The sequence below is a fragment of the Rhea pennata genome, chromosome 2, assembly GCF_028389875.1.
Source record: "Rhea pennata isolate bPtePen1 chromosome 2, bPtePen1.pri, whole genome shotgun sequence".
In the NCBI taxonomy this organism is placed as follows: domain Eukaryota; kingdom Metazoa; phylum Chordata; class Aves; order Rheiformes; family Rheidae; genus Rhea; species Rhea pennata.
In genome coordinates, this window is record NC_084664.1 from 37510314 (window position 1) to 37537476 (window position 27163).

Here is a 27163-nt window from a genome sequence, read left to right on the forward strand (position 1 = left end):
CCCATTTATTTCATCCGCCTTTTATTTGCTTGCGGAATGCCCCGCGCAGGGAGCGCCAGCGCCTGCTCCGCCTGGCGCTGCGCCTTGCTGCCCTCGCCGCGGCTGCGGCCGGCACCTCCAGCCGCCCTCGGGTACAGGTGCGGGGGCAGTTACCCTCTTAAGCTTAAAAGCCTCCTTCTCCTCGGATATAAATCCACTTAGAAATCCTTTTCATGCTCGGCAGTGTCACAGAAAACAACCTTTAACTAATAGCTTCTAATCCAAACAGTTTGGGCAATGCGAAGCATTGTTTAGACTGGACAAGTATTAGGGACCTCACTGGGGGGACGCGAGCTCATCCTACCCAGCCGGTTCCCAGTGTGATATTTTACAGTTGACACACATCAAGGTAAAACCGGAGGGGAAAGGGAGGGGGAAGAGCCAGCCCTGCCGGAATATCTTGTCCATGGGCGACCCGCGATTCACCCTTAGGTAAGATAGGCCGATATTTTATTTTTTTTCTTTTCTTTCTTTTTCCTTTTCTTTGGGGGGGGAGAGGGAGGGAGGAAGGGGGAGAATGTCTCCAGGAGCCCTGCAGCTCCCAGCGCTGCCCTTCCCAGGGGCCGCGGGGGCCGCTGCGCGCCCGCGCCCGCCTCCGCCTTTCCGCCACGCCGTGGCAGCACTGAGCACCCGCGGCCCCGCAATAAATAATCCGGCGCTCGCTGCAGCTCCAGTCCGGCGGATACCGCAATGCAATGCAAATGCAATGCTTTATCAGCCCGGCCGGCACCCACGGCGCCGCGGCCAGCATTTCACGCGCTCCCAGCGGCTCCTTCCTAAGCGCTGCCGCGGAAAGGCGGCCGCGGGCGCCCGGGCTCCGGGGCGCCTTTCCGGCCCCGCCGCCGCCGCCGCCCCGGCGCGGCACCATGACCGGCGCAGCGCGGAGCGCAACGCGAAAGCCTCGTCGCCGGCTCTCAAACAGGGCTGACAGCGAGCTGCCCGCGCCGGGATGCACACGCTACCTATGCAGGGAAGCGCCGGGAGTGCTGCTCCGCCGGACCCGCTGCCGGGCACAGCTATTTTGCAGGCAGGGCTTTCTCGGATAAAGACAACCAACAGGCGCATTCGCGCTGCTCTCCTGCTCTAGAAATAACCTTTCCCCTGAACGTGCCAGGCAGCAAGGAGATATTGTGCTGACTGTTTTTTTTTTTTCCTGAAATAGTCAGAAATAAATGCATCTACATTTATAGCTACGCAATTTAACTTCAAGTTAACGCTGAGAAATAAAAATTAGTGTTTGGGATTTTTTTCGTGCTGGAAAAAAAATCCTCTCTGGTTCATGCTGCAAACCTGAATTATTAGAAAACAATCCGAATGTCACAGCAGCCCTCTGGCAGATACAAACAGAAATAAACTTCGTGGAAAAAAAATGTCTTCCTTACTAAACAAGAGAAAGTAGGCATTTTATTTATGATTATTTTTGCATGCACAGGTTAAGTCAAAATAAACTGAGCTGCAGGCACATCTATTTTTGGCCGGTCACAATTCCATTTGGTACAATTGTACATATCTAATATTTAAAGGCATTAAAGCATGTTTCCCTGCTTACAGTAGTGTCATATACATTTCTCACCTTTTAGGTTCTGGCTCACAGGAGCCCCTGCGACTTTGACAGCTGTCGCTTTGGCTGCACAGGAGACGAATCGCCCTCCTTTTGGTGCCAGAAGAAGCAGGAAATTAGCCAGGTTGCAAGTTGAAAATCTGCCACGCCAGTGCTTTGAATCCAATATGCCACACCTTCCAGCGGGGGAACTGGAAATTGCCATCCCGGATCTGTGTTCTAGGCGGCTGCTTATGCCGAACCTCCGCACACTTTGCTCACTATTGCCTTACAAAGAACAAATGAAATGGGGATTGAAAGCCAGAGAGATCCGAAGCAGGACAGAGCTCAGCAAAAGAATGCGGCTCTATTCTCGCAAGGGAAATTATAAAAAAGTTCATGTTCACGGTTACCATCCACATGACCGACAACGACCAATGGAAAAACCGAACAACTCATAAAGTTGTATTGCAAAGTTGTAAATTTTCATAAACAACAACGGATTTATGGCCTTTTCCTCATCACTAAGAAGAGGCAGGTCTTAGAGAGGCGCCATCTTACCACAGAGGCAGCCCTAGAGTTTTTTTAAAAAAACTAGAGTTTGTACTAATTTTATTAAAATTACAATTAGTGCGTTGACCAGCAACTGAACATGGTAGAAATAGGCAAGTTCTGCGCAAATGATGCTCGCGTTCTACCTGTATTTATCTGGCCTTATAAGAGGACTTTCTGGCCTTTTTTTATTATTATTATTAAAAATATTTAATCCCGCTGATGTTCCGTGCTACCTGGCAAAAAATTATATATTTTCTTAATCAGGGTGATTTTTCTTCTTTTCAATCCCAACCTGATGCCCCCGCCCGGGGAAAGCCACACACAGAAGCCACACGCGTACCCGAACAGATCGTTTACACTTGCAAGTTTCGTATCGCACTTTCCGTTCATTACTAAATATTGTTTGACTGTCTGCGATTTCGGCTTGGTCACGGGCCGTCTGGATGGGGCTTATGATTTCAAAAGGACACTGGAACACAGTGGAAGGAAGCCCCCCCCCATAAAGAAGGCTTTCCGCTTTATTAATCAGCTGCGGTAAGGGGGAAAAAAATCACCAAGCCGAGATAGAGAAATTGACTGATTCCTATCAATTCATCACCTTAGATTTTTTTTCTTTCTGATTACAGTGGGGAAAAGAAGAGGATTTATATGATCTATTTTCTTTATTTATCTGTGTAAATTGTATTTTTTGCTTCCTTTGAACCGTTTACCTAATAAAGAAAAATAATTAATTGTCAACAAGCATATTTATTTTCTGTGTAACGTAAAACACATTTATCGTGGGAGATACTTAAACACGGTATCACTTCCAAAGAGAGTTCACAGACATTTTTTCCACTTCCAATACTTACACGGCATATCCAAATGTTCACAACGAACACATCGAAACACATTGTAACATACAATTTTTGAATAAACTTTAGCCAAACCTTCAAGACGGATTTATACAGAGTTCTTAACAATACATCATGCTACAAAGTTTCCAAATTAATTATATACTTCCCAATTTATGACATGATCTTAAAAATGAGTTTCAAGACAAATATAAATGACAAAAAAATCGTCCAAATATACAGTATCTGCTATTGTAGGAAATTTCACGGTATTACATATTAACACATTCGGGTAATCAGGACAAACAGGTTTTCTGAAAGGTGGCAACATGGTCCTTTAAATTCACTTTTCAAACAACACTTTCCGCTATAGTAAGTAAGATAAAACTAGAATAAGAAAACGGCTTTTAACAGAGACATTCAAAAGTAGAAGCCAACGGAAGATATTAAACCGCTTTGTACAATATTGGCGTGCGTTTGCTTCCTCACTCGGAACAGTAAAGAATCGAGAATAGAGATATATTGCAGCATATGTTTTTCATTTATAATTGCTTTGGAATAAATATATTATTTAGATTTAAATATATTCAGCATTTTCGGTACCAAATTCTATACCAAAGCTATTGATGCATGCTTCTCGAGCGACTACACTTACATTTCTAAAAGCATTTTGCGATTCACATTAGTATGTTATTTTCTTTTGACTACTAAAATACTGTATACTTTCGAAGATAGGTAGGCGGAGCAAGATATATAGGTAGTCTGGAAAATAGGTAGTACAAATCATTGCTGTAGATTGTAGTGGTTTGTGTAACATCTTCCCCCACACACACCCCACTTGCAGTTTAACCTTTTGTTAGTGTAGCTGTTAGTTATGATACTATTATAACAATAATTAAAAAATGAAGAAATAAACTAGGAGTGCAGAGCTACTTATTCAAAATTAGGTAGTTTTTCTTAATGTGAGCCTAATGCACTTTTCCCCTTTACAAATAATTGGGACTATTGAGTCAGGTAGTTACTTCGGAAGATCACGGTTTACTATATGTGCAAGCAGCAGTTCTCCCACTGAAATGTCCCCTGGACAAAGCCACCCCAGCGTGGGTGAACGAAAATCAAATGATTGTTGGATGCTTTTAGGAGATACTACCAACAGGTTCGGCACGGGACAGGTTTGGGGAGGATGGGAGAGTGGAGAGAGGGCTGGAAAACCAGCCCAGGAAACGTTTTCATGTTTGCAAACGCTCACTTGCGAGATACTTATTGAAGGGAACTGATTTTTTCTTTAAAATAAAACCAGTGAGTCTCTCTCTCTCTCTCTCTCTCTTTTTTTTTCCTTTAAAGGGAGCTTTTACAACTGTCACGTGCATACATTATACTAAGGGACTGATTCCTCGAATGGGACGCTTTAGTCCTCCTCTTCCTCGTCGTCTTCCACTTTCTCCACAGACGCTGCTGCTGACGTGGGCTCGTTGGGAGCTGGAGTGCTGGAGCTCTCCTCTTTATGCTCCTTCTTCCACTTCATCCTCCGGTTTTGGAACCAGATTTTGATCTGCCTCTCCGTGAGGCAGAGGGCATGGGCGATCTCTATCCTCCTCCGGCGAGTCAGATAGCGATTGAAGTGGAATTCCTTCTCCAGCTCCAAGGTCTGATAGCGGGTGTAGGTCTGGCGCCCTCGCTTCCTATCTGGACCTGAAAGCAGGCACACACGTCCAGCAGTTAGGCAGGAAGAGAGGTGGAAAGTTTTTTTCTCCTTTCTTTCCTTCTTTTTTTCCTTTTTCTTTCTCTCTCTTTTTTTTTAGAAACAACCGAACCAAACCAAACACAACGGCCAAGCGAGAGTCAATAATCTTCTCTCGCTTCCACCCCCCCCCCACACACACTTTGCCCTAACAAAGACATTTCTGCCACACGACCTGCTCTGCTCAGGCTGGGTAAAAATTAAGTTGCTCGAAACATCGCAAAAGTGGAGAGAAAGCATTCAGGAGAGGAGGTGGGGGGAGGAAATTGCTTTTGGGAGGAGGAACTTTCCCCCAGGCGAGGTATTTCCCTAAAACCTTCCAGACTTTCGCATTTCACAAGGGAAAATAAAAAGCTGGAGGGCTGGGCTGTATTTATTTTATTTTAATGTCAGGGGCTCCGCCACACCGCCTCCCCCGCCTGGATCGTAAACAATACATCGCATTTAGCTCCAGAAGAGCGCTCTCGTTTTTCACACAGTCTCGCCCCCAACCGCCCCCCCCCCCGCGTTTTCCTGTTTAGCGAATTTCTATAGATTTTTATCTCGATGCAAAGGGCAGGGGCACGAGAGTGACATGTCTCAGTAATGTGGGCTGCAAAACTCCTTGTCAGCCCGGGCCCCGCTCCTGAACGCCCCTCTCCCCTTCGCCTTCCCCTCCTTGCAGAATTTTTTGCCCAACTTGTGCCGTGGGCAGGGGAGACACCCGTGGGGGTTCTGAGAGCACGCAGCCAACTCTCCACATTTCTATAGCAAACAGCGCAAATCAACTCACTGCTAAAATTCCATAGCAAACGGAGTTAAACAAATTTACGAGGATCGAACCCATTAATTGGGCAATAAAAAGTTTTATGATACTCATTTACATACAATGCCACGGGCTTTCTACGCAATGGCGCCTCGGCTATAATTAAAACCATAAAGGCTGTGCTGACAGTAATTTTGGCGACACGCTTTGCCTGGCTGCCACAGCTCCAGCCCTCTCCGCTTGCCCCTACCTGAAGACCTCATCCAGGGGTATATCCGGAAATTAGCCTCAGCCTGGTTGTGCAGGTTGCTTTCCTCCGCTTTCTCACAGCTGGGTTTGGTTAGGTCATTGCAGAGGACGGGAATGTTCTGATCAAAAGAGGAACAATGCAGGTTGTAGGCATCAGAGCCCAGGCTGTATCCGGAAGAGAACGGGCTTTGATATATGGTACTGTTCACATTGTACAAGCCGGGCATGGAGGAGGCGAAGGCACCCGCGCCTGGTCCATAGCCGCTTCTCTGGGAGTTGCTTGCAAAGGAGCAAGAAGTAGGCTCTGCATTTTGGAAAAGAGAAGCCCCCGCCGTATATTTGCTAAAAAGCGCATTCACATAATACGAAGAACTCATAATTTTGACCTGTGATTTGTTGTCCGGCAGGCTTCAGTGTCGGTTTTACGAGGTAGCGTGATATATGATAACATTACACCCCCAGATTTACACCAAACCCCATTTTCTTTTGGACTGAGCTGCCTCCAGCACGTGACCGGTCATATGACGCCGCCCGCCAATCCCCGCCCGCCTCACAGGTGGTGCCGGCCGGGGGCCGCCGCCGCCGGGCATGGACGGGGCCGCCGCGCCGACGGCTCGGCCCGGCCCGGCGCGGCCCGGCCCGCCTCGGCTCGGCTCGGCTCGGCCCGGCCCCGGCTCGGCGAGCCGCCCCACTGCCGCCGACGGGGGGGGAGGGGGAGTGGGAGCGGCAGGACTGAGGCCATGTGCTCCCCGTGGGGAGGGGGCGAAAAGCGTCCTGCGAGCCCTTTCGTCACCCACGCGGGATTTTTCCCGCAGTGAGAAGAGTCGTGAAATCAGCCAGCACCGGGGCGGATCCATGGAGGGTGCCCCTCTCCCTCTGCCCCCCGTCGGCCGCCGCCGCGCCCCGAGGGAAAGGACAGCCAGGGCCGAGCTCCCCTGAAACCAAGGTCCCCCAATCCCAAGGCCCGCCAAAGGGTGAAGGACCCCCGAGGGAGAGGGCTTCACCCCGCCTCCGCACGGGCCCCGCCGCAGCCCCGCTCCCGCGGCCACCAACGCGCCCGCCGCCCCGGGGGCCGTTTCTCACTCTCTGCCTGAACCTTGAAAATCAAGGCTGCAGGCGCGCCGGCTTCGCTGCGTCTCCCAGAGTGAGCCCGTCCCTTCTCGCACCGATTTCCCCCGCTGGAGCAAAAAGAAAAACAAATAATAATAATAATAATAATAATAATAATAATAATAATAATAATAATAAAAGCAAACTGTAGTGAGGACGCTACTTTCTGAGCCCCTTCCCCCCCTAAAAAAAAAAAAAAAAAAAAAAAAAAAAAAAAGAGGGAGAAAAAAAATTAAAAAGATAAATTGAAGGAATTGCCTTTATAGTGCTGATTCGGATCTCATACACCTACTTAATGCCCATTTTATCCTTCCATTGTACATACCTTATAGTCCTAAGCTCGAGAAGGCAATGTTACACTTAGATCAGGGGTAACGTTGCCGTTTTCTAAACACTCAGCTTCTCAACAATGAGAACGGCTTTCCATTGAGGATGCTGCACCGTGCCCTTCCTTTAAACGGATCGTAAAATGAGTTTCCTACCCGCAGACAGGGAGTCCTGGTAAAGACAGCTTTTACTGCCTGCCTGTATTGCACATCATAAACTGGAAGGAGCACAATGGAATTGCCCCGGAAATTCTCCTTTCAATTATAGTTTGGTGCCCTGTGTACAAAGACTTTCTCACCAGTTAAAATTGTTCTTGGCGATATTTCGCATGGACCCTAAACTTTACTTTTTGCAACCGTGGAACACCCTTTCCCGCGCATACCCCCCTCCAGCACACACACATCCCCCTTTGGGACTCTTTATGCGCGGTTATTGCAACCCTATGAATATAGGCTTCTGACAGGAGCAAATAAATTCTCTAAGGCGAGATCCCTGCTATATTTGTGCTTCAGCGTATGCAAATTTTGTCCCTGTATTTAGATACTTGACAAGTGTTAAGCAGACGAAAATGCAGTTATTATTCGCAGGCGCAAGGGAGAATCTGGAGAAAGAGCCTTTCCTTCTTGTATCTGTTTAAATTCTCCAATATTAGACAACATCCCCGCGGTTGCAAAGCGCAATGTGGGAACATTTCGTCAGAAAAGGCTACTAGAAGGGAATAAAGGCCCAAGAAGTTAAACGAATGCGAAGCAAACAAGACAACGACTAAGAAGATCAAAGAAGCTGAAGTAGATGTCATTAGACCAATAAATTGCTCCTCTGGTGACAACATACCAAGATGCAAGAAGAAAGAAACAGCAAATATAACCAGTGTCTAGACTTAAATATTGATAATGCAGGACTGAATGGAATAGCTGAGCGTTTGTATTTGGGACTTTCTGCTGCTGTAATATATACATGTTTATGTATTTATCCTTGTGCTTGTACCGCCAGGTTTTGTTATCTTTCGCTTTCAACCCTTTCTGCCGACTCCTAAGATTTCTCAAGATCTCTTCACTGAATAAAACATACCAGGAGCCCTAGACATGGGTCCCCACCACCTTCTTTACTCCCTCCGTTCCCTACTCGCTCGCCAAACACCAGGATAATGCTACCTCTGAAATAACTCTTAAATATGTCATTCTGCCGCATATAAAAAACGTTGCGTCCCCGTGTCTGAAAATACACTTTTAATCTGAACATATTTTTGCACTCGCGGAAACCGTGAGCCACCACAAATCTCACTGTTTCAGTCATCGTAATATTCTGACACGCGTTAAAAAGACTCTTCTAGGCGGGATTAATTTTATTTATTTTTCGCATGAGTCTGGACTACTCCTCTTTGCATTCCGGGTTTTTCCGGGAAGTAAAATGTAGTGATAAAATGGTGCTCATAAGTTATAAGCGACCTGGGAGCACTGCAAGATTATGGTTTGTGTGTGAAGCAGTATCTTGATTTGGCTGATACTAGACAGCATTTTGTTGTTTTGAAATCTCTTCTCGCTGTAATTTAACCACGAATATAATGGAACATACTGTGCCAAGCTATTACTTAGTATGAAGAGGTATAAACATTTTTTAATCTCAATGTAATGTTACTGCTCACGAAAAAAAATAATTAATCATAACAAGTTTAACAATGCTATTGTAGACAAACACTTGATAGGAAGGCTCTTATTAGAAAGCAGGGAGTGGCTGTTACAGTTTATCCCTAGAAAGAAGTAAATCTTTGGAATGGTGTGTGGAAAAAAATAGCACAGTGTTCACATTCCTTCCCGATGCTGAATTTCGATGTAAAGAAATTGGCTTTGATTTAAGGAAATGTAAATAAAGCACAGAGAAAGTAGTTCTGTTACAGACTACTAGGCAGCGATTTATTTACTTGTCTCGCTTTAACTTGAAAAATATAACATTCATGCTTCAGACCATATTTTATGCTTCCCTTATTCCTGCCTTTATTTTCCTTTTTATTTTCCTTCCAAATAGTTCCCTCTCTCTATTTGGCAACTAAAATCCGAAAATAGGCTACCGTTCCCCTTTAAGCTTCATTCTCAAGACGTGAAGCTTAGCACAAACAAAACGGAAAAAAATATGAAAATGGTTTTGGGAAATCAAAATAAAAGGCTAGGAGAAGTTCAGAATGACTTTGAGAAACAAGTCAAGTTTGCAGAGCATCAGGCTGTTAGCATCTGTATAATATAACTACAACGGGTCTCACAGAGCTGCAAATGCTGGGGACACAAACAGGGCTTTTTATTTGTATCAAAGACAGCTGTTGCAGAATCTCACCCGACGGTAAATAATTTTCAAATTAAGATTTCTAATGCTGCCGTTTCTGTGCACCATCCTCCACGCGGGTATGTTTTGAGCTCCTCAGGGTGGCTTCATTTATTTGGGAAAAAAAAATCATGTTCATCACTCCTCGCTCTCCATGTGAAGCTGCCCCCTGGCAGACCCACCTGGGGGGCTGGCTAGGGGGGCCCCGGGAAGCAGTGGGGAACCGGCGGTGACTTTCCTGCCATCCTGCCCGAGCCCTGAAATTTCCCCTTCTCCAAATATTACATTTCTCACCAGCCCTGCAGGAGACCAGGACATTGTCTGCAGGCGCAGAGGTTCATCAGGGAGCGGCTGATATTTTTGGAAAGGGGAAGATAAGCTGGCAGCTCGCCACTGCGCCAGAGCTCCCTCCGCGCTCTAATAAGAAGCACCTCGGTGTTTTGAGGATAATAAATGCAGGATGCGTCCACAGAGTAAGCTTTGCCTTTGCAACAGCCACCTCGCAATGCAGCAAATGCAACGCTAACCGCGGCCCGGGGAAAAGAAAAATACAGCAAAAGAAAAGGAGAGGAAAAACGGGGCGGGGGAGAATCAAGGAAACCCCCGGGGCCTTTGTTAAAATCAAATCAGCGCTTTCGACCCCAGTTATGCTCCCATAAAGTCGACATTTTAGGAGGGCGGCGGGGCGGCGGCGGCGCGCTGATGGCGGCGGCGGGCGCCGTTTCGCGGGCGCGCAGCGCCACCTGCCGCCGCGCGCCGCGCCGCGCAGCGCCGCGCCCCGCCGCGCAGCGCCCCGCGCCCCGCGCAGCCGGCGCCCGCGGAGCCGCGCCGCGGCCCGCCAGCGCGCGCAAAGATAAATGTCCACCGCCCAGCCGCGATTTAAGAAGGGGAAGGCCAATAAAAGGTTGTTATTTCCGCTCGCCCGCTTTATCTAAAACAGCCAGACAAAACAAATGAAAAGGCTTTTGTAGAAAATCTTAATTGTGGCTGGACAGTTGTAAACTCATTAAGAGCCGAATTCCAGACAGTTTGCAGACCCGTCATTTATTACACACTCTTAATGCTGATTCTTTGAAGTTGCCTCTGTCTGCAACAACAGAGGGCGTCCCAGCATCCCCAAATACTGGCTCGGGGATCAATTAGGGTCCTTTTTGTGTGTGCGCGCACCAGGACGAGATCCCTTGCACTAATTAGAACTCATCGCATCTTACCCCGGATTTCTTTTATTATTATTTTTTAAGGCGAAATAAAATTAATCCCCCCCCCCGCGGTTCTGCACATCTGTAAACATCTTGCCGGCTCCCTAAGTTTTTGTCTTCAGCCCTGCAGCGTTTTACACCCCATAAACAGTTACAGCAGTCATTTTCTTTTATTGCACTGCATGTCTCCGAATTTTCCTAACAACAACTTCTGCCAAGAACATAAATGTGTTCCGTCCTATTTTGCTTTAAATATATGTGTTTGTAGGTATGTGCCCGTATAACAGCAAGGCGTTCATCATTCGACATATTCGCAAACACAGTACGGTGTTGTGCAGGACTGTGTTGGGGATCATATTATGGAGGATAGCTGCTCTGAGCAGTAAGATGTCCGCCCAAAACAAGGGTAAATTTAAGCAAACTCACAGACTTCGCTATTTTCTCTTGTTGCTTAGATTAGTTTGGCTTGGGGCGGCGGGGGAGGGGTGGGTGCAATGAGGGTGTGTGTGGAAATCTTCCACCCGAAAGAAGCCCTTTTTATGCTTTTTTGTTTGTTTGTTTGTTTTTTACTCTTTTGCCTTCTCTGCTCTAGCCCGCTTCCTTCGGCTTAGTCAGCGAGTAAAACTGACACCATAAATTCTACGATAATTGTCAGTAAACTTTAATATACGTGTGTATATATATGAGCATATATAAGCTGAGGCGCTAGTAAAATACATGATATTTTTATTTGCCATGGGGCATTTGAAAGGGGAAAAAATCACGAATGTGAAAGCAAGGGAAGAAAAAAATGGGTGACGCTTTAAATAACATATTTTGCATGGGCAATTATCTCTAGAAGGGGATTTAAAATGGACGTAGTGGTAAGGCGAGCCTTTTGACAAAGCTTGTTGAAGCATACTTCGTTCTGGACGTTTTATCGTGGACTAATTAACCATCCCAGCTTAAATGTCGCTGTCTAATCTGATTTACATTACTGCCCACACTAAGAACATTGGACATTTTGATTTGGTCTTAAATATCCCCGCTCTGCCAGATAAATTTATTAAAAATGTGTTAACTTAAAAGCATGCTCCCCTACATATCCGAAAGGGCTTCCTTTTTATTTTGCTAAGCACCAGCTTACGAAATTATATCCGGGAGGGGCGAGCTATGCCTCCTCTCAGTGAAGTAAACACATTTAGGGCTTAAATCCGCCCAAATGATCATCTCGTCTGCGTTTATAGAGCCGTTTGCCTTGGCTTAGAAATAATAACAACAATACTCCCCTCTACAGCTGCCCTACCACTGCCTCGCCTGCTGGCTGATATTCGCAGTGATATAGAACCCCTTCTTAATAATCTTAAAACATCACAAAATATAAAAGAATCAATATATTTTATTTGGCAAAAAGTTAAATATCATTTCAACACAACGATTTGGTCAGTAGGCCATGAGGTAACTATTTCAAAATAGACAGTGTACGTTCTGCATCAACATAACTTCCCAGATTTATTTTGTTATAATCGATACAAATTTACAATAACCAAATGCAGGTTTTCATAGTGTATAATTTATTATCAATAAAATTAACCTTCATTACAATAACCATCAAATTATTTGATTAAAATTAAAACGTAAACGATAGGTAGTTACCTTTTTCACATATACGTATAGCTCCGAAATCAGATAACTCAGATGCTCACTGGTGCAAAAACAATATTTAAGCTAGTCTGCTTATTTACTTTTTTAATATATAGATTATATATACAACTGACAAAGACAGTACTATATATATCAACTGTGCATACTAAAATGACTTGCTTCGAAATATTTTGAGAACCGTAATTCCTAGACATTCCGGACAAAACTTATTTTTCTACTTTTTTGTGTTTAAATTGCTGTATATATATATAATATATATTCTTACAATCAAAGGTTAACTGTCTAATTATACAGAAAAGACTTAATACACTACAGAGCTATACTCTATGCAATTTTTATAATAAACAACCTGAGTTCAAATTGAATTCTAGCTTACACAATTACATCCGGTACAGCACCCAAGCACATAAATTGAGTCACAAACATAATTACCACAATAAAACACAGTGTTCAAGTATTAAAGCAGAGCTCTCTCTGCCGCGCAAAGAGCGAATAAAATTAACTACGTAGACTAAACTATACAGTCCGTAAATAGTTGTGCATTATGAAAAGGTAGTTTTTTTGTGATTTTTTTTGTTTGTTTGTTTTCTTTTTTTTCCATAAGTGAAGAAACAGGTAGATTTATACAAGCCAGCTAAACAGCCTTTTCGTGCTAATGCCCCCTTTTGCTTTCCTATTAGAAAATTAAAAGTCTTACTGTACCTCTCCTGGCAAACTGGCCTCTCCATGCTATTGTGACAATCAGAGTACAATCATAACCAGAATTTTGCCATGGGAAAAAAAAATGAGGCCTGGACCCAGACGCATTGTATGGAAGGGCTCGAGAGGAGGAAATTTTTTGTTGTTCTTTTTAACTTTTGTTGTTTCTTTTAATTTGTGAGGTTTCAATTTAACCCGCATATCACCATCATTCGTCCTTTGCTCGGTCTTTGTTGATTTTCTTCATTTTCATCCTCCTGTTCTGAAACCAGATTTTCACTTGTCTCTCAGTTAAGTTAAGGAGTCTGGCCACCTCGTATCTACGGTCCCTAGTGAGATACATATTGAACAGAAACTCCTTTTCCAGTTCGAGCGTTTGATGCTTGGTGTAAGGGCACCGCTTTTTCCTGGTGGACCTTGCGTGAAGCCAGTTTGCAGCTGGATTATCTACAGGAAAAATAGAAGCAGAAGTTCAGACTTGGGGTGTGGGGGGATTCGAAGTGGGGGGATTAGGGAGAGAAAACCACACAGCTCCGCAGTTTGGTGTTGTGGCTGCAAACCGTCTAGGTATCCCGATATCGGGGTTTACGACATTCCTTTCATTTCCCCAGACATACAGGACGGTGGGACACAATGGGATCAAAATACAGACGCATGGAGAGGTCACACGCAACCACACGCGGTGGAGCCCCTCTGCCCCCGCCTCCTCTTGCCTTTTTTATTGTTTGTAGGATGCAATTTTAAAATCTCCTTTTGCCTCCTCTCCCTCGCCCTGTTTCTCTCTGCCAGCTCCCTCCCTCTTTCCTGTCCTCTTCCTCCCTCTCCCCCCCCCCCACTACACACACACCTCAGACTGCCAGCCCGGGGAGTGACCAGCCGGAGCAGCATGTCATCGAAATTATTTCATTTTTTTTAATTTTGACCTTCTCCCGTGTCATCACGGGCAAAACCCAAGGAGCTGGCGACTCAGTCTACAGCTGGCATAATTAAAGCCTCGACTGCTTAGGACCCTTATTTGCATGGCGTTATTAGCAATAGCAATTCCGCGGTGCTTTACTCTCTATCTAGCAGTCCTGGGAGCATCCAGGATTTTCCACTGAGAAGAAGAGGAAGGAGGTGGGAGTACATGGTGGTGGTGCTGGGGGATGGGGTGGGTATCAAGCCACCGACGAGGTTTGTATTCTCAGCCCCAGCATAAGCACCCTCGCCCGAGAGTGGCCACAAAAGATCAGCCTCACATCCAGGGCTCCCCGAAACACTTTGCCCGCAGCCTGCCCACGTCTGTGAGCGCAGGCGAAGCAGGAGGCTGTGGACACGTCCTGCGGAGTTTGCTCTGGGCGAACGGGTCTGAGGCTGGGTAGGTTTTTATTATTATTATTATTATTATTATTATTATTATTATTATTATTATTATTATTATTTCCTAAGATGTTGTTGAAGATTTTCGCTTTCCTTTCCGCCTGGAAAGCTGGAGCCCTCCCAGTTCCCCTTTAGCAGCCTCAGAAAGACACCGCAGGCTTTCCAGACCCCGCACCGCACTCAGCGGGAGCAGCAGCAGCAGCAGCAGCAGCAGCAGCAGCCGGTGCTTAGCCACGTAATTAGCCCGGCACCTCGGCACCTCCCCGCGGCCAGCGCAGCGCCCTGAAGTCCATTACCCCTGCAGTCCCACTTACTTGGATCAATCTGTGGTTTCTCTCCGTTTGCCTCACTTTCTCCATTGCTTTCAGAGAATGCGCCTTCGTGGCTTTGCTTATCCCTATCAGCTGGAGGAGAACCACAAGCATAATCAGACAGAGACAAAGTGTGAGTGTCAAACGTGGTACAGTCACCCCTTCTGGCCGCCAGCGGTTCAGGTTTAATGCCGTAATGCCTGCTGGTAGGTAACCCGGGGAAAGACAAGGAGCCCGGCACAGGCTCAAGCCACGAACGCATGTACCTGCCGTCGGGCGGTGCCACGGGCGCCTGGTGGTGCGCGTAGGGGTGGTAGACGGCGGGGACGCCGCTGGCGCCGGCGGGGTGCGCGGGGCTCCAGGGGGGGCCGAAGACGGGCGCCTTGGGCTGGAAGCTGCAGGGGGCCAGCTCGGGGTGCTCGGCGAGCGCCGCCGGCCGCGGCGGCGGCCCCAGCGGCGCGGGCGCGTAGCGGGGCGCCGCCAGCTCGTCCCCCTCCTGCACCAGGAAGGAGTCCACGTAGTAAGTGCCGAGCGTCCCGGGAGCCGACATGGCGCGGGCGCGGGGCGCCGGACCCGCCGCAATTACGGGGCTGCGGGTTTCGCCTAACAACTTGGTCCGGGCGAAGAAGTAGAGTCACTAATAAGTTGAGGGCTGCCCGCGAGCCCATTGGCTGCGCGCGTCACGTGGCGGCGCGGCAGAACAATAAAGTATAAATCAGTCCGCAGGCTATTAATGGGTCACTGTTTTCCAGCCGTAATTTTTATAGCCAGGCCATATGTTTTTATGCAAGGGGAATATTTGAGCTACACGGCAAAGTTTGTTTTAATTGTGGCCAACCGAGATTAAAAGATCGGATTCCCTATTACAGCCACCCCCCCTTCTTTCTTTCTTTCTTTTTTTGCTTCCCCCCCCCCTTTCTTTCTTTCCTAAGCGGACTATTTTATATCATAATTAATCATCCCATCAGTGGGTCGCGTTCCCTGTGAAAAAAAAAAAAAAGCCCTTCTGATCGGAGACCTTCACATAAAATTATACAATAATTGAAGCAATAAAAAAGCAAACTAGCATTTGCGGTATACTGTATTTAAATATATATTTATTATATTTCATAAGGAGTTATTGTTTCAGGAGCCACGGGGTTGTTATTAAGTCAGTAACTATGAGCATACTCATTTGCATCGCTGTGTTTCACAGCAGTAAAAATTTACGAGTGCTTGGAAAGGTTAAATTATACTATTGTGTTTAGTTTGGGAACTCACTGTAAATAATACTGTTCCGCTTGGTTCAGAGCTAACTAGGGCCCTCGATGAAAAGTCAAATTCAACATATCCTCTTCCCGAAACTGCTCGGCAGTGCCTGCCCTCGCCACCCCGCCGGGGGACGAGCAGGGAGCACCTTCCCGAATGGATACGGCGAATTCCCACTTCGGCCGACGTCAAACTCGCCGCCGACCCGCGCGTCCTCCCCGCGCCGGCTGCCGCCGGCGGGCACCGCACTGCGCTTCCCCAGCGGGCTGAAAGCGGCAGTGACCGACCCCCCGCTCCCTCCCTCCCCGCCGCCGCCGCCCCCGCATCCTCGCCGCCGCCCGTGCCCTTGGCCGGGCCGGCGGCTCCGCGGCGCGGGGCTGCGCGGGGCTCTGCGGCGCGGCGGCAGCTGTCGGCGGCTCCTCCGTGGCTCCGCCTCGGCGCAACGGGGCTGCCGCCCGCGGCGGGACGGAGCGGGGAGCGAGGCAGCAGGGCGGGCGGGGGGGGAGGGGGGCCGCGCGCATCCAGCCTCTGCCTCCTTAAACAGGCACCAAAGCAACAGGGGGAAAGCGGGGGAAAAGCCCTGCCTTGCCCGCCGCCGTGAGGCTGTAAAAGGGGCGCTTGCTTTTGCTCGTACCGCATTCTGGTGAACTATTTCTATGTGCAAATATAATTATTTATTTGCTGGCACGTCCTTTGACTCCAGGACACACGCTAGCATCATCAGGAGCCCAGCGGAGGGTTACAGTCCTCTGCAGAAAGAAGGGAGGGTGTGCGGGGGAAAGTAAGCCGCGGCCAGATCCAAGTCCAGTGTTATGAATTAAAGTGGTGGCTGGACATTTTGCAAATACGACTGTGGACTTCGTGATTTTCGCCGGCGGACATGCACGCTGTTTATTGCCTGTTGTTTGCAAAGAAGTGTGGTCAATGAGATGCAGGGGGGGACAAAAATCTCCGTAAGAGGCTCAATTTACTAGAAAGATTTTTTATTGAAAATAGAGCCCAGCAAATGTTAGGGACGGCTGGCTAATGATTAAAATCATGTGTAAATATTGTGCATGCAAAAGTGTGTTTCTAATTAGTTTTACATCGCTATATGGGCTGCCTCTCTCTCTCTGTCTCTCCCTCTCTCTCCCCCTCTCTCCTTCTCTCTTTCTTTTCCTTTTAATGTCTTCCCAACAGTTTAATCAGAAATCTTACAGACATCCTATTTTAACAACCCTCTCTCTCCCCTTTCGGGATTGTAAACGCCCGTAATGAAACTATTATCCCTCCCTTAGAGTTAGAAAATTACGGAACTGTTAAAAGATCTCCACGAAAAAGTTGTCCGTTATTTTCTAAGAATTAAAAAAAAAGCAAATAAAGATCTCCTCGGCTATTTTTGTGGCCATTGTATAGACACGCCGTGATAGAAAAAAAATTATATTTCTTTCCTGGAAAGACGGAACTCGACGTCATTTGTATTTATTATTAAGAGTCAGCTGTGGTGAAATGTGATTGTAGAACTTCCTTTTTCCATTCAGAAAAAATAATCTTAGCTGCAGGAGTCCTGGATGTTTATATTCGAATTTGGGTTCTCAACTTGTAGCGGGTTTCATTTTTTTGGTTCCTCACCAAAAATAATAGCAAATGAATAACAATAACAATAACGTTTAAAAGAACGTGTCTGTATTTTTATTTCCCTGTGTTTTTCTTATTTTTTTCACTGCCAGCATCCAAGTGTCAGGAAAGGGTGCACAGAAAGCAAGAGTTAAAACATAGCAAATAATTACAGACATTTTTCACGCGATCAAGCTTTTGATAGCAGCATTCGAGCTTTCGCCTCTCTTTTTGTCTTTTTACAGCGAGTTTTCCCGAAGTATATTTTACATATGGGCCACGAGGCTTGTGAGGGACGGCATCAGCCTCGTACAGCCTCGTATGCGTTTCAAATAGCTTAAGGATCACGATGACTTACACAGCTGCAACAGACCACAGACAGGGCAAAAATACACGTTCAAATCAAATCGTAATATGAAATCGGAATAGTTAGGAATGAAGCACTCTTTTAGCAATCATGGCTAAATAAAAATACTCCCTGAGCTCCATCCCGGCATAATCAAATTAGCAAAGCTACAATTCCGCTGACTATTACTCCCAACTGCAACAGGAAGAACATCGTCATTTTTAAGTAAGGGGCATCAGTAAGTGCTATTTCATTAGCCGTACACTACAGAGCGAGTACATAGGCTTGGGGCTTTGGGGGAGGATTCTGCAGGCATTTGCGATCTCTATTGAACTGGAAGTTCAGGATCGCCTTTTCCCAGCGTTTCCTGCTATTGCAAACCTTTCTTACGGACTCGCCCGTTCTGCAAATATTTTGGCACAGCGGACAGAAAAAAAAAATGATTCAGATTTTTTGTGGGGTGCAATCCAAAATCAGAATGATGGGATTCAAATAGGAAATACCGCACAGAGGCAAACCTATGTACAAGTGCTATATAGGCAGGCACGTACACACATATCTACCATTAATACACTCCCTGTATGTACACAGACGTAGCAGAAACCCCGTCAGACGCGCAATGTGTATAGAGACAGACCCAGGCGGTTATATTTGACTGCAGCGCAAAGATCTGCTCCTGCCTCAAGCAAAGCGTCTCCTTTCACAAGGATCCAGCTAGGGAACCCGCTAAAATCCGCTTTCCAAACTCCTCCGAGTTTCTGCAGCTCGACTGGGAATTTTTAAAAAGTTTTTGCTTTTTTAAAAGGGTAAAATCACCATCGTGAAAAAGAAAAAAAAAAGAAAAGAAAAACCCCGAACGAGTGATTTTTTTCCTACTCTTTTTTTATTTGTTCTGCTCTTTTTTTTTTCCCCGAGGGTGTTTCCGTCTCCGAGGCTCTCCCCGCCGACCCAAGTCCTGTCCGCCGGGAGCGGTGCCGCTCGCTCGGCGTGAGCGGAGCCGAGGGCAGCTCCCGCTCCGGGGCGCGCCGCGGACACAAAAGGCGGCGGCGGCGGCGGCCGCGGGCCCGGAGAGGTCGCTGTTGCCCGTTCCGCCGCGGCGGAGCGCGGGCCGCGGGCTCGCCGCAGTCGTGATCGTCACCGAGGCCTTGCGGGCCACGGGCCGCCGCTGCGCGCGGGGCGCCCCGGGGGAGCGGGCCCGACGGGCGGCCGCGCATCGACCCGGCTCCCCGGTGCGGCCCGACCTCCCCCCCCTCCGTTTCCCATCCTCCCCCTCCCCCCCCCGCGGCGGAGGGGGCGAGGGCAATGAGCAGGGCCAAGCACGGTGGCGGCTGCCCGGCCGCTCGCTCTGCGCTCCGGGGCCTTGCTTGTGTTGGCACTCGGCGTGGGGCAGGCTTGATCTCTTTCCCCTCCACCGGGCAGCAGACAGCCTTTTGCTTTCTCTTTTTAAATAAATCCAGGCAGAACCAAAAAAAAAAAAAAAAAAAAAAAAGAAGAAGAAAAAGATACCCCCCCCCCACCCGCCACTCGGCCGCTGAAGCTCGACCCACGCCGAGCAGAATGCAAAATCGCACCTGACCTTGAATGCAGCCTGCAAGAGATATTAAAATCCCATAAGCAGGCAGGGACTCGCTTAGGAGCTAGCTAACCTTGAATAACTTGTCAGGCTTCCCCCCTTGGCTGCCGTGTTTATCTGAGGAATCAAAGGAGCCTCCGTTGCAGATGGGGAACAATGGCATTGGGACTTGACGCCTAGAGATAACTTCGGCGTTAAGATTTCTTCGGGCACAAAGGACCCTCGCACCAAGCATACCTGGTGATGATATCAACTGAAGTAATTAAGGCAGTTTCGTGCTGTAGAGAGAAAGGTGGAGCCCCAACAACATGAAACTACCTAAACCACAGAGCAGTTCTCAGGCGCTAATTATCACTTTCCCCATAGCTGTGGTCTTTAACGCAAGGATCCCGCTACGAAAATAAAACCAGAAACGTGACTAAAACATCCCTCTCGCCCGCCCGCACACCCAGCCGGCACCCCTCCGCACCCCCAGCCAGCCCTGATGGGTTAATAAAAATAAGAGAAATATAATAATAACCTCCCCTACGGGCAGCTTTCGCCTCTCCATGCAGATGCAAACGGGAAGAAAAGGCCGTGCACGACAATGTTACATCATAAAAAGCTAACGGCTCCCAATAAGCCCGGGTTCAAAGTCTATCCCCCCTCCTCCTCCTCCTCCTCCCAGCGCACACATACCCTGGAAGAAAGCATTAGCTGTCGCTCTTACCCCAGCCCTCGTTTTGCCTTCCCTTTGTGCACGACCCTACTAGACAAACATGCAGCAAAGAAGGGAGGGAGGATGTAAAAAGCAGCATCGGTTAAATAAGCTCTTCTGCATGCAGCCAGGTAGGGAACAGCCTTGTTTGAGGGGGCTGGAAGCGGCCCGGTGGCAGCAGGGAGACTCTGCTATCCCCCCTCCCCATGTGCTCACCTTTACGATTTCTTCTGAGCCCTGAGATCAAGCTAGAGTTTTGTCACTGTCCTCTGGAGTTAAAGATCTCCGCACATTTGTAGGTGTTGATTAAAAAAAAAAAATCACTTCTCTACCCTCAAGAAATAGTAATTTGCTTCCTCAGTCTATGCAGCTCCTCAGTCAACTGAAACCACTCGTTCAAGACAGCAACAATCCAGATATACTAGCAAGTCATAAAACTGAACAAAAGCCGACAAACCTTAGAGCACCATCGCTATATGGCCCAGACAAATTACGACCGTCTAGGTAATATTTAAATAGATTCCTAAAGTAATTGCAGGGGGTTTAGGCAACTATTCCTGTTGTAAAAGTTCTTGAAGACATAAAGTAGAACCTGAGGATAAACAGTCACAAAAAGAGGTAAAATTAAAAGGATTCATTCCACGTTTTTTATTCTTCTATGAGAACATAAACATCGTCTTTTTCACGCACAGCAGCATTACAATATTAATTTATTCCGATTTAAGGTAAGAACTAGATATAGCTAGAACTAACATTTATAATAACGATAGAATGCATTTGCTTAAAACAGTATCGGCATTTTCATAATAATAGACATTTATACATATCTGTATTTATAGTTTTTCCCCTTCTTTTTTTTCACCTATATGTTTGACCCTTTAATGCATGTAACTTCACAGTATAAAGGAAGATGGACATATTCTTCCTTGCTATCGTAGACTCTGGCTCAGAAAATCCTCCTAATGTTCAGGATAGAAACTTTTGAGTAAAATTACTGAGGAAAAAGTGACTATTTTTTTCTCAAGGGGGAATGTTGTGTGCTTGTCATGTGTTACCAACGGTAACGTTATTTATAGACAAAATTTCACTAATTCCACATATTTAAGCAAAACTACATTAAGTAAATATCTACAACCAGAAAGAGAGAGAGAGATTCAGAGGTAAGTGTCATAATTTAGTCCATAAGCAACACGAACTCTTTTATACCTTTAAAGAGAAGAGATTTCATTTTCCTGGCCAATTTTAAAGCTGTATTATTGACTTTAAAGGGAAAGCAGAGGGGGAAAAAACACTCTTAACACTAGGTCCCATGAAGTCCTTTTAAAGTATGCCTGCATTTCATTATTGTAAGTCCTGCTTTTCCAAGGAAAAGAGGGGGGAGGGGGAGAAAAGGGAAACAGAGGGGGGAAAGCTGAGCATCCAATATATAGAGATACGGCAAGGCTTAAATTATGAATTCTGCAGCTACATACAGTCCAAGTTACATCATCTATAATTTAAAAGAATGCACCTTTAACCGAGACTGTTTACTTTTCAGAGAGATATAGAGGGGGTAGATGATATTTGCAGCTCCTGAAATAATATTTCTTTGTTTCAAGCCTTAAAGAGGACAATTCAGACCCGGGGAAATCTGAAGGAACGAGGGAAGTTCATACATGGCATTTTGTGCATTAGCATGGCTTACCCCCCCCCCCGCGCCCCCCGCCCCCAGAAGTAGCTATAAAGAGGTTAAGGACATACTGAGAATGTCTAAAATCGTTAATCCATACAGGTGCGGATGTCTACAGCCTAGGAAAATGATACTGGCTCTTTAAACCATAAAGATGTGTTTATAGGTTCATCAAGAGAAATTAAAGTTGGCTGTGAGCTCCCGAATTCTATTCTCTCTGTTCATTTTCTTCAGTTTCATTCTGCGGTTCTGAAACCAGATTTTAACTTGTCTGTCTGTGAGGTGGACTGTGCGGCTGATCTCTAGGCGACGCTCACGAGTCAGGTACATATTGAATAGAAACTCCTTTTCCAGCTCGAGAGTTTGATGCTTGGTATAGGGGCACCGTTTCTTTCTGCCACTTTTTGCGGTTAGCCAGTTTGCTGCATTTTCTCCTTTTGAATTGCCTAGTTTTAAGAAAGTAAAAAAGGGACATTACTAGCGGGTACGAGGCAAAGAGCTGAGGAAGGAGAGGGTGGAAAGAGTGTGTGCGGATGCGCAGGGCTTCACTCTTCCAGCTGCGGCCCCGGGCATCGTTTAGATGAAGGGAGTCCGCGTGGGAACCTCGATTCCCTGGGCTTCAAAGTAGCTCTGAAAGGCCCGACAACTCGCTGGAAAAAGCTTGCCTCTGCCCCAAAACACAGGGGAGCCTCCGGCGGACAGTTCATCTCGGATCCCCCCAAAACAGGATTTTACCGGCTTCCCCTCGGCTGCTCCCAGCCCACAGTTACCGGGAGGCGGCCTGGGGGCTGGTCTGGGGGCACTTCCTTCCCCCAGACACCTGTTTCCAAAAAAACAAAGCCTGCGGATCAGAACTTCGTAAGGGTGCTCTGGTGGCGGAAAACAAGGTGAGCTGCAGAGCCGGAGCCTCCCTGTCTCTAGTCCCCCTGCCTTCCCGGAAAGCTTCGCCCTGGCTCTCTGTTTCCAAACGATTTCGTGAGGGAAAACAAACAAACAACAAAAAAAAACCTCCCTTGCAGGGTGTTTATTTCTATTACTGAAACGGGATGGGAATGAATAATACCGATCCCTTGATGGCTCAGAGTGGTTCGTGGGTTTGGGGCTGACTCTCTAGTTGTTTTCTGCTTGCCTTTTGTTTTGCTCTTGTTATTTTCCAACGGGACGCCTAAAGGAATAACAGGGAGTCTGAAATGCGGCCAGAGAGAAGCGTCTGAAAAGTCTGCAGCTCAGGGAAGGGGAGTTTTTTTTTTTTTTTTTTTTTTTTTTTTTGCCTTGAGGATCAGAAAGGGAAATACACAGGCAAATGAATAAATAACAACCCTGTTATCTAGAGTAGACGCTGAAGGATACTCGTGGTGCATTCATCAGTCTAATTTGATAGCAGTTCATAGACGGCACATTTCAGCACGGCTGTTATTCCGAAAAGCATTCTGGATCGTAAAATATAACTTACCGCGTTAATAGGTTTATTTATTGGCACTGCCTATTGCTTATTTTGGATGCCTTACAAATATCTCTGTTATCTGGTAGGCACCTTCACATCACTGGGAAAAGATAGATCTTGTTTTCCTATATGTTTAAGCTGCATGCCGGCTAAAGTTGCCCACAGCGGAGGGTCTAAGCGTTTTTAACTATAGGATGTACATTAATTTTTACTGCAACCCTATGCCCGAATATTACAAAGTTCAGAAGGTCAGTCTGAGCAGCGCTTCTTGGCAGTCTGCAGGGCTGCTGGGATCCTCCTTTTGCACTGTGATGCCACTATGATCCTCAATTACTTTTCTCTCTCTCTTTTTTTTTCTTTTTTTCGTTCCTATCATCATCACCATAATGACCACCTCCACCACCACCACCATCATCATCATTGTTTGCTTACCTATGGGCTCTTTCTCAGGAGAGGCTTTGCTGCTCTCTGACGGAGCTGGCGAGAGCTCCTCTGCCGTCGAAGATGAAGCCTGAGTCTCTTCCTCCCTCTGGGAGACGCACGCCAAGGGGCTGGGGGAGCGCTCCTCGTCCTCGGTCCTCCCGGCGCCCGGCACGGAAGGCAGAGGCGGGGGCGCCTCGAAGCGGCCCGGAGGCCGCGGCGGGAAGGGGGCGGCGGCGGCGGCGGCGGGCCCCGCGCCGCAGCTCCGCGCCGCGCCGTACGCCTGCGACAGGCGGAAATAGCCCGGCACCGGCACCCCGCCGCCGGGGCTGGCCGAGCCGGCCTCGGCGCTCAGCCGCGGGAACGGAGCGGGCTCGGCGGCGGCCGAGCCCTTGGGGCATTTTTCTGAGTCATACAGGCAGTAGGAGTTCTCCTCTTTAATGTTTTGAGCAAAGGAGCACGAGGTGGCCTGCTGGCTCTCCGGCTCTTCCATGCGGCAGGACCGCGGGGGGTCTAGCCACACTTCCATGCCGGACACGTAGGGGTGCGAGGTGGGGACCATGCTTGGAGAAGTACCTTCATTGCGTTTGCCCAAAACGGGGAAAAGTCCGCAGCTTTGCAACCCGTAGGACAGATCGGACGCTTGTGGCAGGTAGATCCCACTGTTGGGATAGTAGCCGCCTCCGCCTCCGCCTCCGCCTCCTGCTCCCGCCGCTTCCCCTCTGCCCGAGCTGATCAGGGAGTCTACCAAAAAAGAGTTTGCAGCCGGGCTCTCTGAGCATGACATTGTTGTGGAATAATTTGGCGAAGGGAGCAGATAGCCCTTTCTGGCTGACATTTCTTGTGCAAAACATGCTGAATATGATTAGAGATACCCCCGCACCACGGCAAATGCTTGCAGCCAATGGAAACCCGGGCCTCCCCAGCAACCCCTCCCAGTCTGGTTTCGTATGCACGGAGCTGCTCTCAGGTCGACCTCTGAATTTGGGATATATATGTATATAAATGTGCGATATGGATTTCTGTACACACACGCGCGCACACTTCGTGCACATGTGTGTGTGCCTGCGCCTGTGCGGAGAACTGCGCTCCGGCAAAGCGCACAGAGCGCGTTTTGGTGGCACTTACTCCAAGTTTCGCTCCCCTGTTATCACACGCACCACTATAAAATAGCCAGGCGGTCTTGATGTTTATTATACCTAGGATGAAGCGGTATACAGATGAAGCTTTTATTATCACTTCTATTCCCGCAGTCGGGCTTTCGAGAAGCAATGTATGCTCACCTCACTGCACAGCCTATGTTTGTCACGAAATTAATAAAGCCACGGCACCCCCTGCTTTGCATGCCTAGGTTCTGCGCGTTTTATTTGATTGTCTCATTTTTAAGAAATAAAAGACATGTTATTGTTTATCATGGATCATTGGAAACTGTAAACGGGCCTCGTGTCGCTAGCATTAAGCTACTGATGAATGGGCTGTTTCCAACCTAACATCACCACCAAAACCCCAGGCTAGACTTAAATTTACTAGAAATAAAATGTTCGCTGCTGCGCTGAAGAATCTATTAGGAACCGATGCCACTCTGGGAGGATTGATTGTGTGGCTGCAGCTTCCAAAGCTTTAGTTAACGCTGGACTCTTCCCGAGGTCTGATCGCCACTTAAAATATAAAGCCAGACATATGCCACAGAAAGAATCCAGACGTGAGCAGTTCAAATGGATTCTCACAGGATGCTACACACCCTGTTTATTGATGTGTTTATATTTGGGCGATCATTTTTATGTCCCCCCTCCCCATTTGGATCATTCACTTTTCGTCTCTTCAAAAGCACCGTCTCTTTCACAAGCAAAGTACTAAATAATGGAAAGAATAAGTAGATGAATCCAGAGATACTAGACATCTCTGTCCAGTCAATGTGCAATTGTGGCGGAGCTAGCAGACAGATAGCAGACAGACAGGCATGCAGACAGAGAGACAGATAGATTTTCTAATGAATCGCTAAATGATCCTTGCTTTCACTTCCCCATCATCTCTCGCTTATGCTATTCCGAAGTCGTCTAACTGCCTGGCCCGGAGGATTAAGGGTTCTTTAGTCGAAACAGTCTGGGGCTGCTCAGGGCTTTCCCAGCGTCTGCTCCCCATCCCTGCCGCCGAGCAGGGCTGGCGCCCCCGTTTCAGCCCCTCCGCCCGGAGGACCGCGGTGGCCTGGGCTCTGCTTCCAGAAGGGGGGGCGGGGGTGGCCAGAGGGGAGGGAGAGGTCGGAGCCGGGGTGGGGGGAGCCTTTGGCAACCGAGGCCTGCCGGGGCCGTGCCGGGGCTGCTGCCCGCCGCAGGCGGCTGTCCGGAGGCTGCTGCCGCCCCGCAGCGCGGCCGCGGCTCCGGCGCGGCGGGCGGCGCGGCCCCGCTCCGCGCCGCTCCGCGCCGCTCCGCTCCGCTCCCCTTGGCGTTCACACGGCCCAGCAGCACTGCTCCCGCTGCCAGCCCCGGCGGTGCTCGGGCCGCTTCCCCTCCAGCCTATCGATCTGTCAAGCCTCACGTGGTTTCCCATTTTAGTGGTTGCCTCCGACAAGCAAATTCTTTCTTTTTTTTTTTTTTTTTTTTTTTTTTTTTTTTTTTTGTTGTTTTTCCCCCCGCATTTTGACATTCCACTAGACAAGTTATTCTGAAACGTGCTGAAGACAGCGGGACGCAAATGTGAGTTTCCGTAGGCAAGTTAAGCTGGTGGGGCCCTCCCTAGGCTGCGTCCTTGTCAGATGGAAACGCTGGAGCAGAGAGAGGTTGTAACAACTTGGCAATACCCATAAAACCTTTATGGAAAGGCGTCTTATTTTTCCAGTGTTAGCAAATGCGCGTTATAGCACAGCTTACTTATGAGTGCTAAGCGGGTCTTGCCTGTCGGATGCGGTGATAGGAGTAGCTCCAACAGCCTATAGAAACCCTTCGATTTTTCCCGCATTTCCTTCTGTAATGTTGTTTGTATTTCCCAAACCCGACTTGCCCCACAATGTGTTAATGTGTGATGGACAAACCCTTATCAGATTCCTATGAGGGCCATATCACTGCTAACAAAATTAATACCATATAAGGAACCATTTTATTGGCTAGTATACAGGAAAGCTATTATCAATAGGCTTAACGTTATAAATACAGATCTAAATAAAATGAAATGTGAGCCCGAACTCCACGTTCCAAATACATTTCTCTACACAAGTCAGGTATAAAAATTACTCCGGGGAAGTCCGCTCTTGCGGTATGTTTATTTTGCATTTGCCAAATTAAATAGAAATGGATTGCAAACCTAAAACCCATACGGAATCGAGGAGTAACACTTGAAATCCTTCCAAAGCTGTTTTTAAAATAAGCAGCTCTCTTTTAAAAATTGGATTAAAGGGGGAAAAGGCCTATAAAATTACGTTACAATCCTCGTCAGCCTAAAAAAAAATAAGACTCAAAACGTATCGGAACAAATACGAGTTGGCTTCTCCTTCCTCTTTGAAAGCTGAT

At 47.5% G+C, this 27163-nt stretch overlaps 3 protein-coding genes across 3 annotated transcripts; all 3 read right to left on the reverse strand.

The window, feature by feature from the left end:
• Positions 1 to 4302: 4302 nt before the first annotated feature.
• HOXA7 (homeobox A7) lies at positions 4303 to 6079 on the reverse strand. The gene is made up of 2 exons (XM_062567819.1): positions 5704 to 6079; positions 4303 to 4659 (listed from the first exon to the last, which is right to left on the reverse strand). Exons 1-2 carry the CDS (start codon positions 6077 to 6079, stop codon positions 4376 to 4378), a joined length of 660 nt encoding a protein of 219 aa, XP_062423803.1. The 3' UTR covers positions 4303 to 4375.
• Positions 6080 to 13205: 7126 nt separating this feature from the next.
• Positions 13206 to 15217, reverse strand: HOXA9 (homeobox A9). Its single transcript, XM_062567820.1, has 2 exons — positions 14671 to 15217; positions 13206 to 13444 (listed from the first exon to the last, which is right to left on the reverse strand). Exons 1-2 carry the CDS (start codon positions 15215 to 15217, stop codon positions 13206 to 13208), a joined length of 786 nt encoding a protein of 261 aa, XP_062423804.1.
• A 6750-nt stretch (positions 15218 to 21967) lies between these two features.
• On the reverse strand, positions 21968 to 24498 carry HOXA10 (homeobox A10). The gene is made up of 2 exons (XM_062569252.1): positions 23673 to 24498; positions 21968 to 22242 (listed from the first exon to the last, which is right to left on the reverse strand). The coding sequence occupies exons 1-2, from the start codon at positions 24496 to 24498 to the stop codon at positions 21968 to 21970; spliced, it is 1101 nt and encodes a 366-aa protein (XP_062425236.1).
• Between the last annotated feature and the right edge of the window lie 2665 nt (positions 24499 to 27163).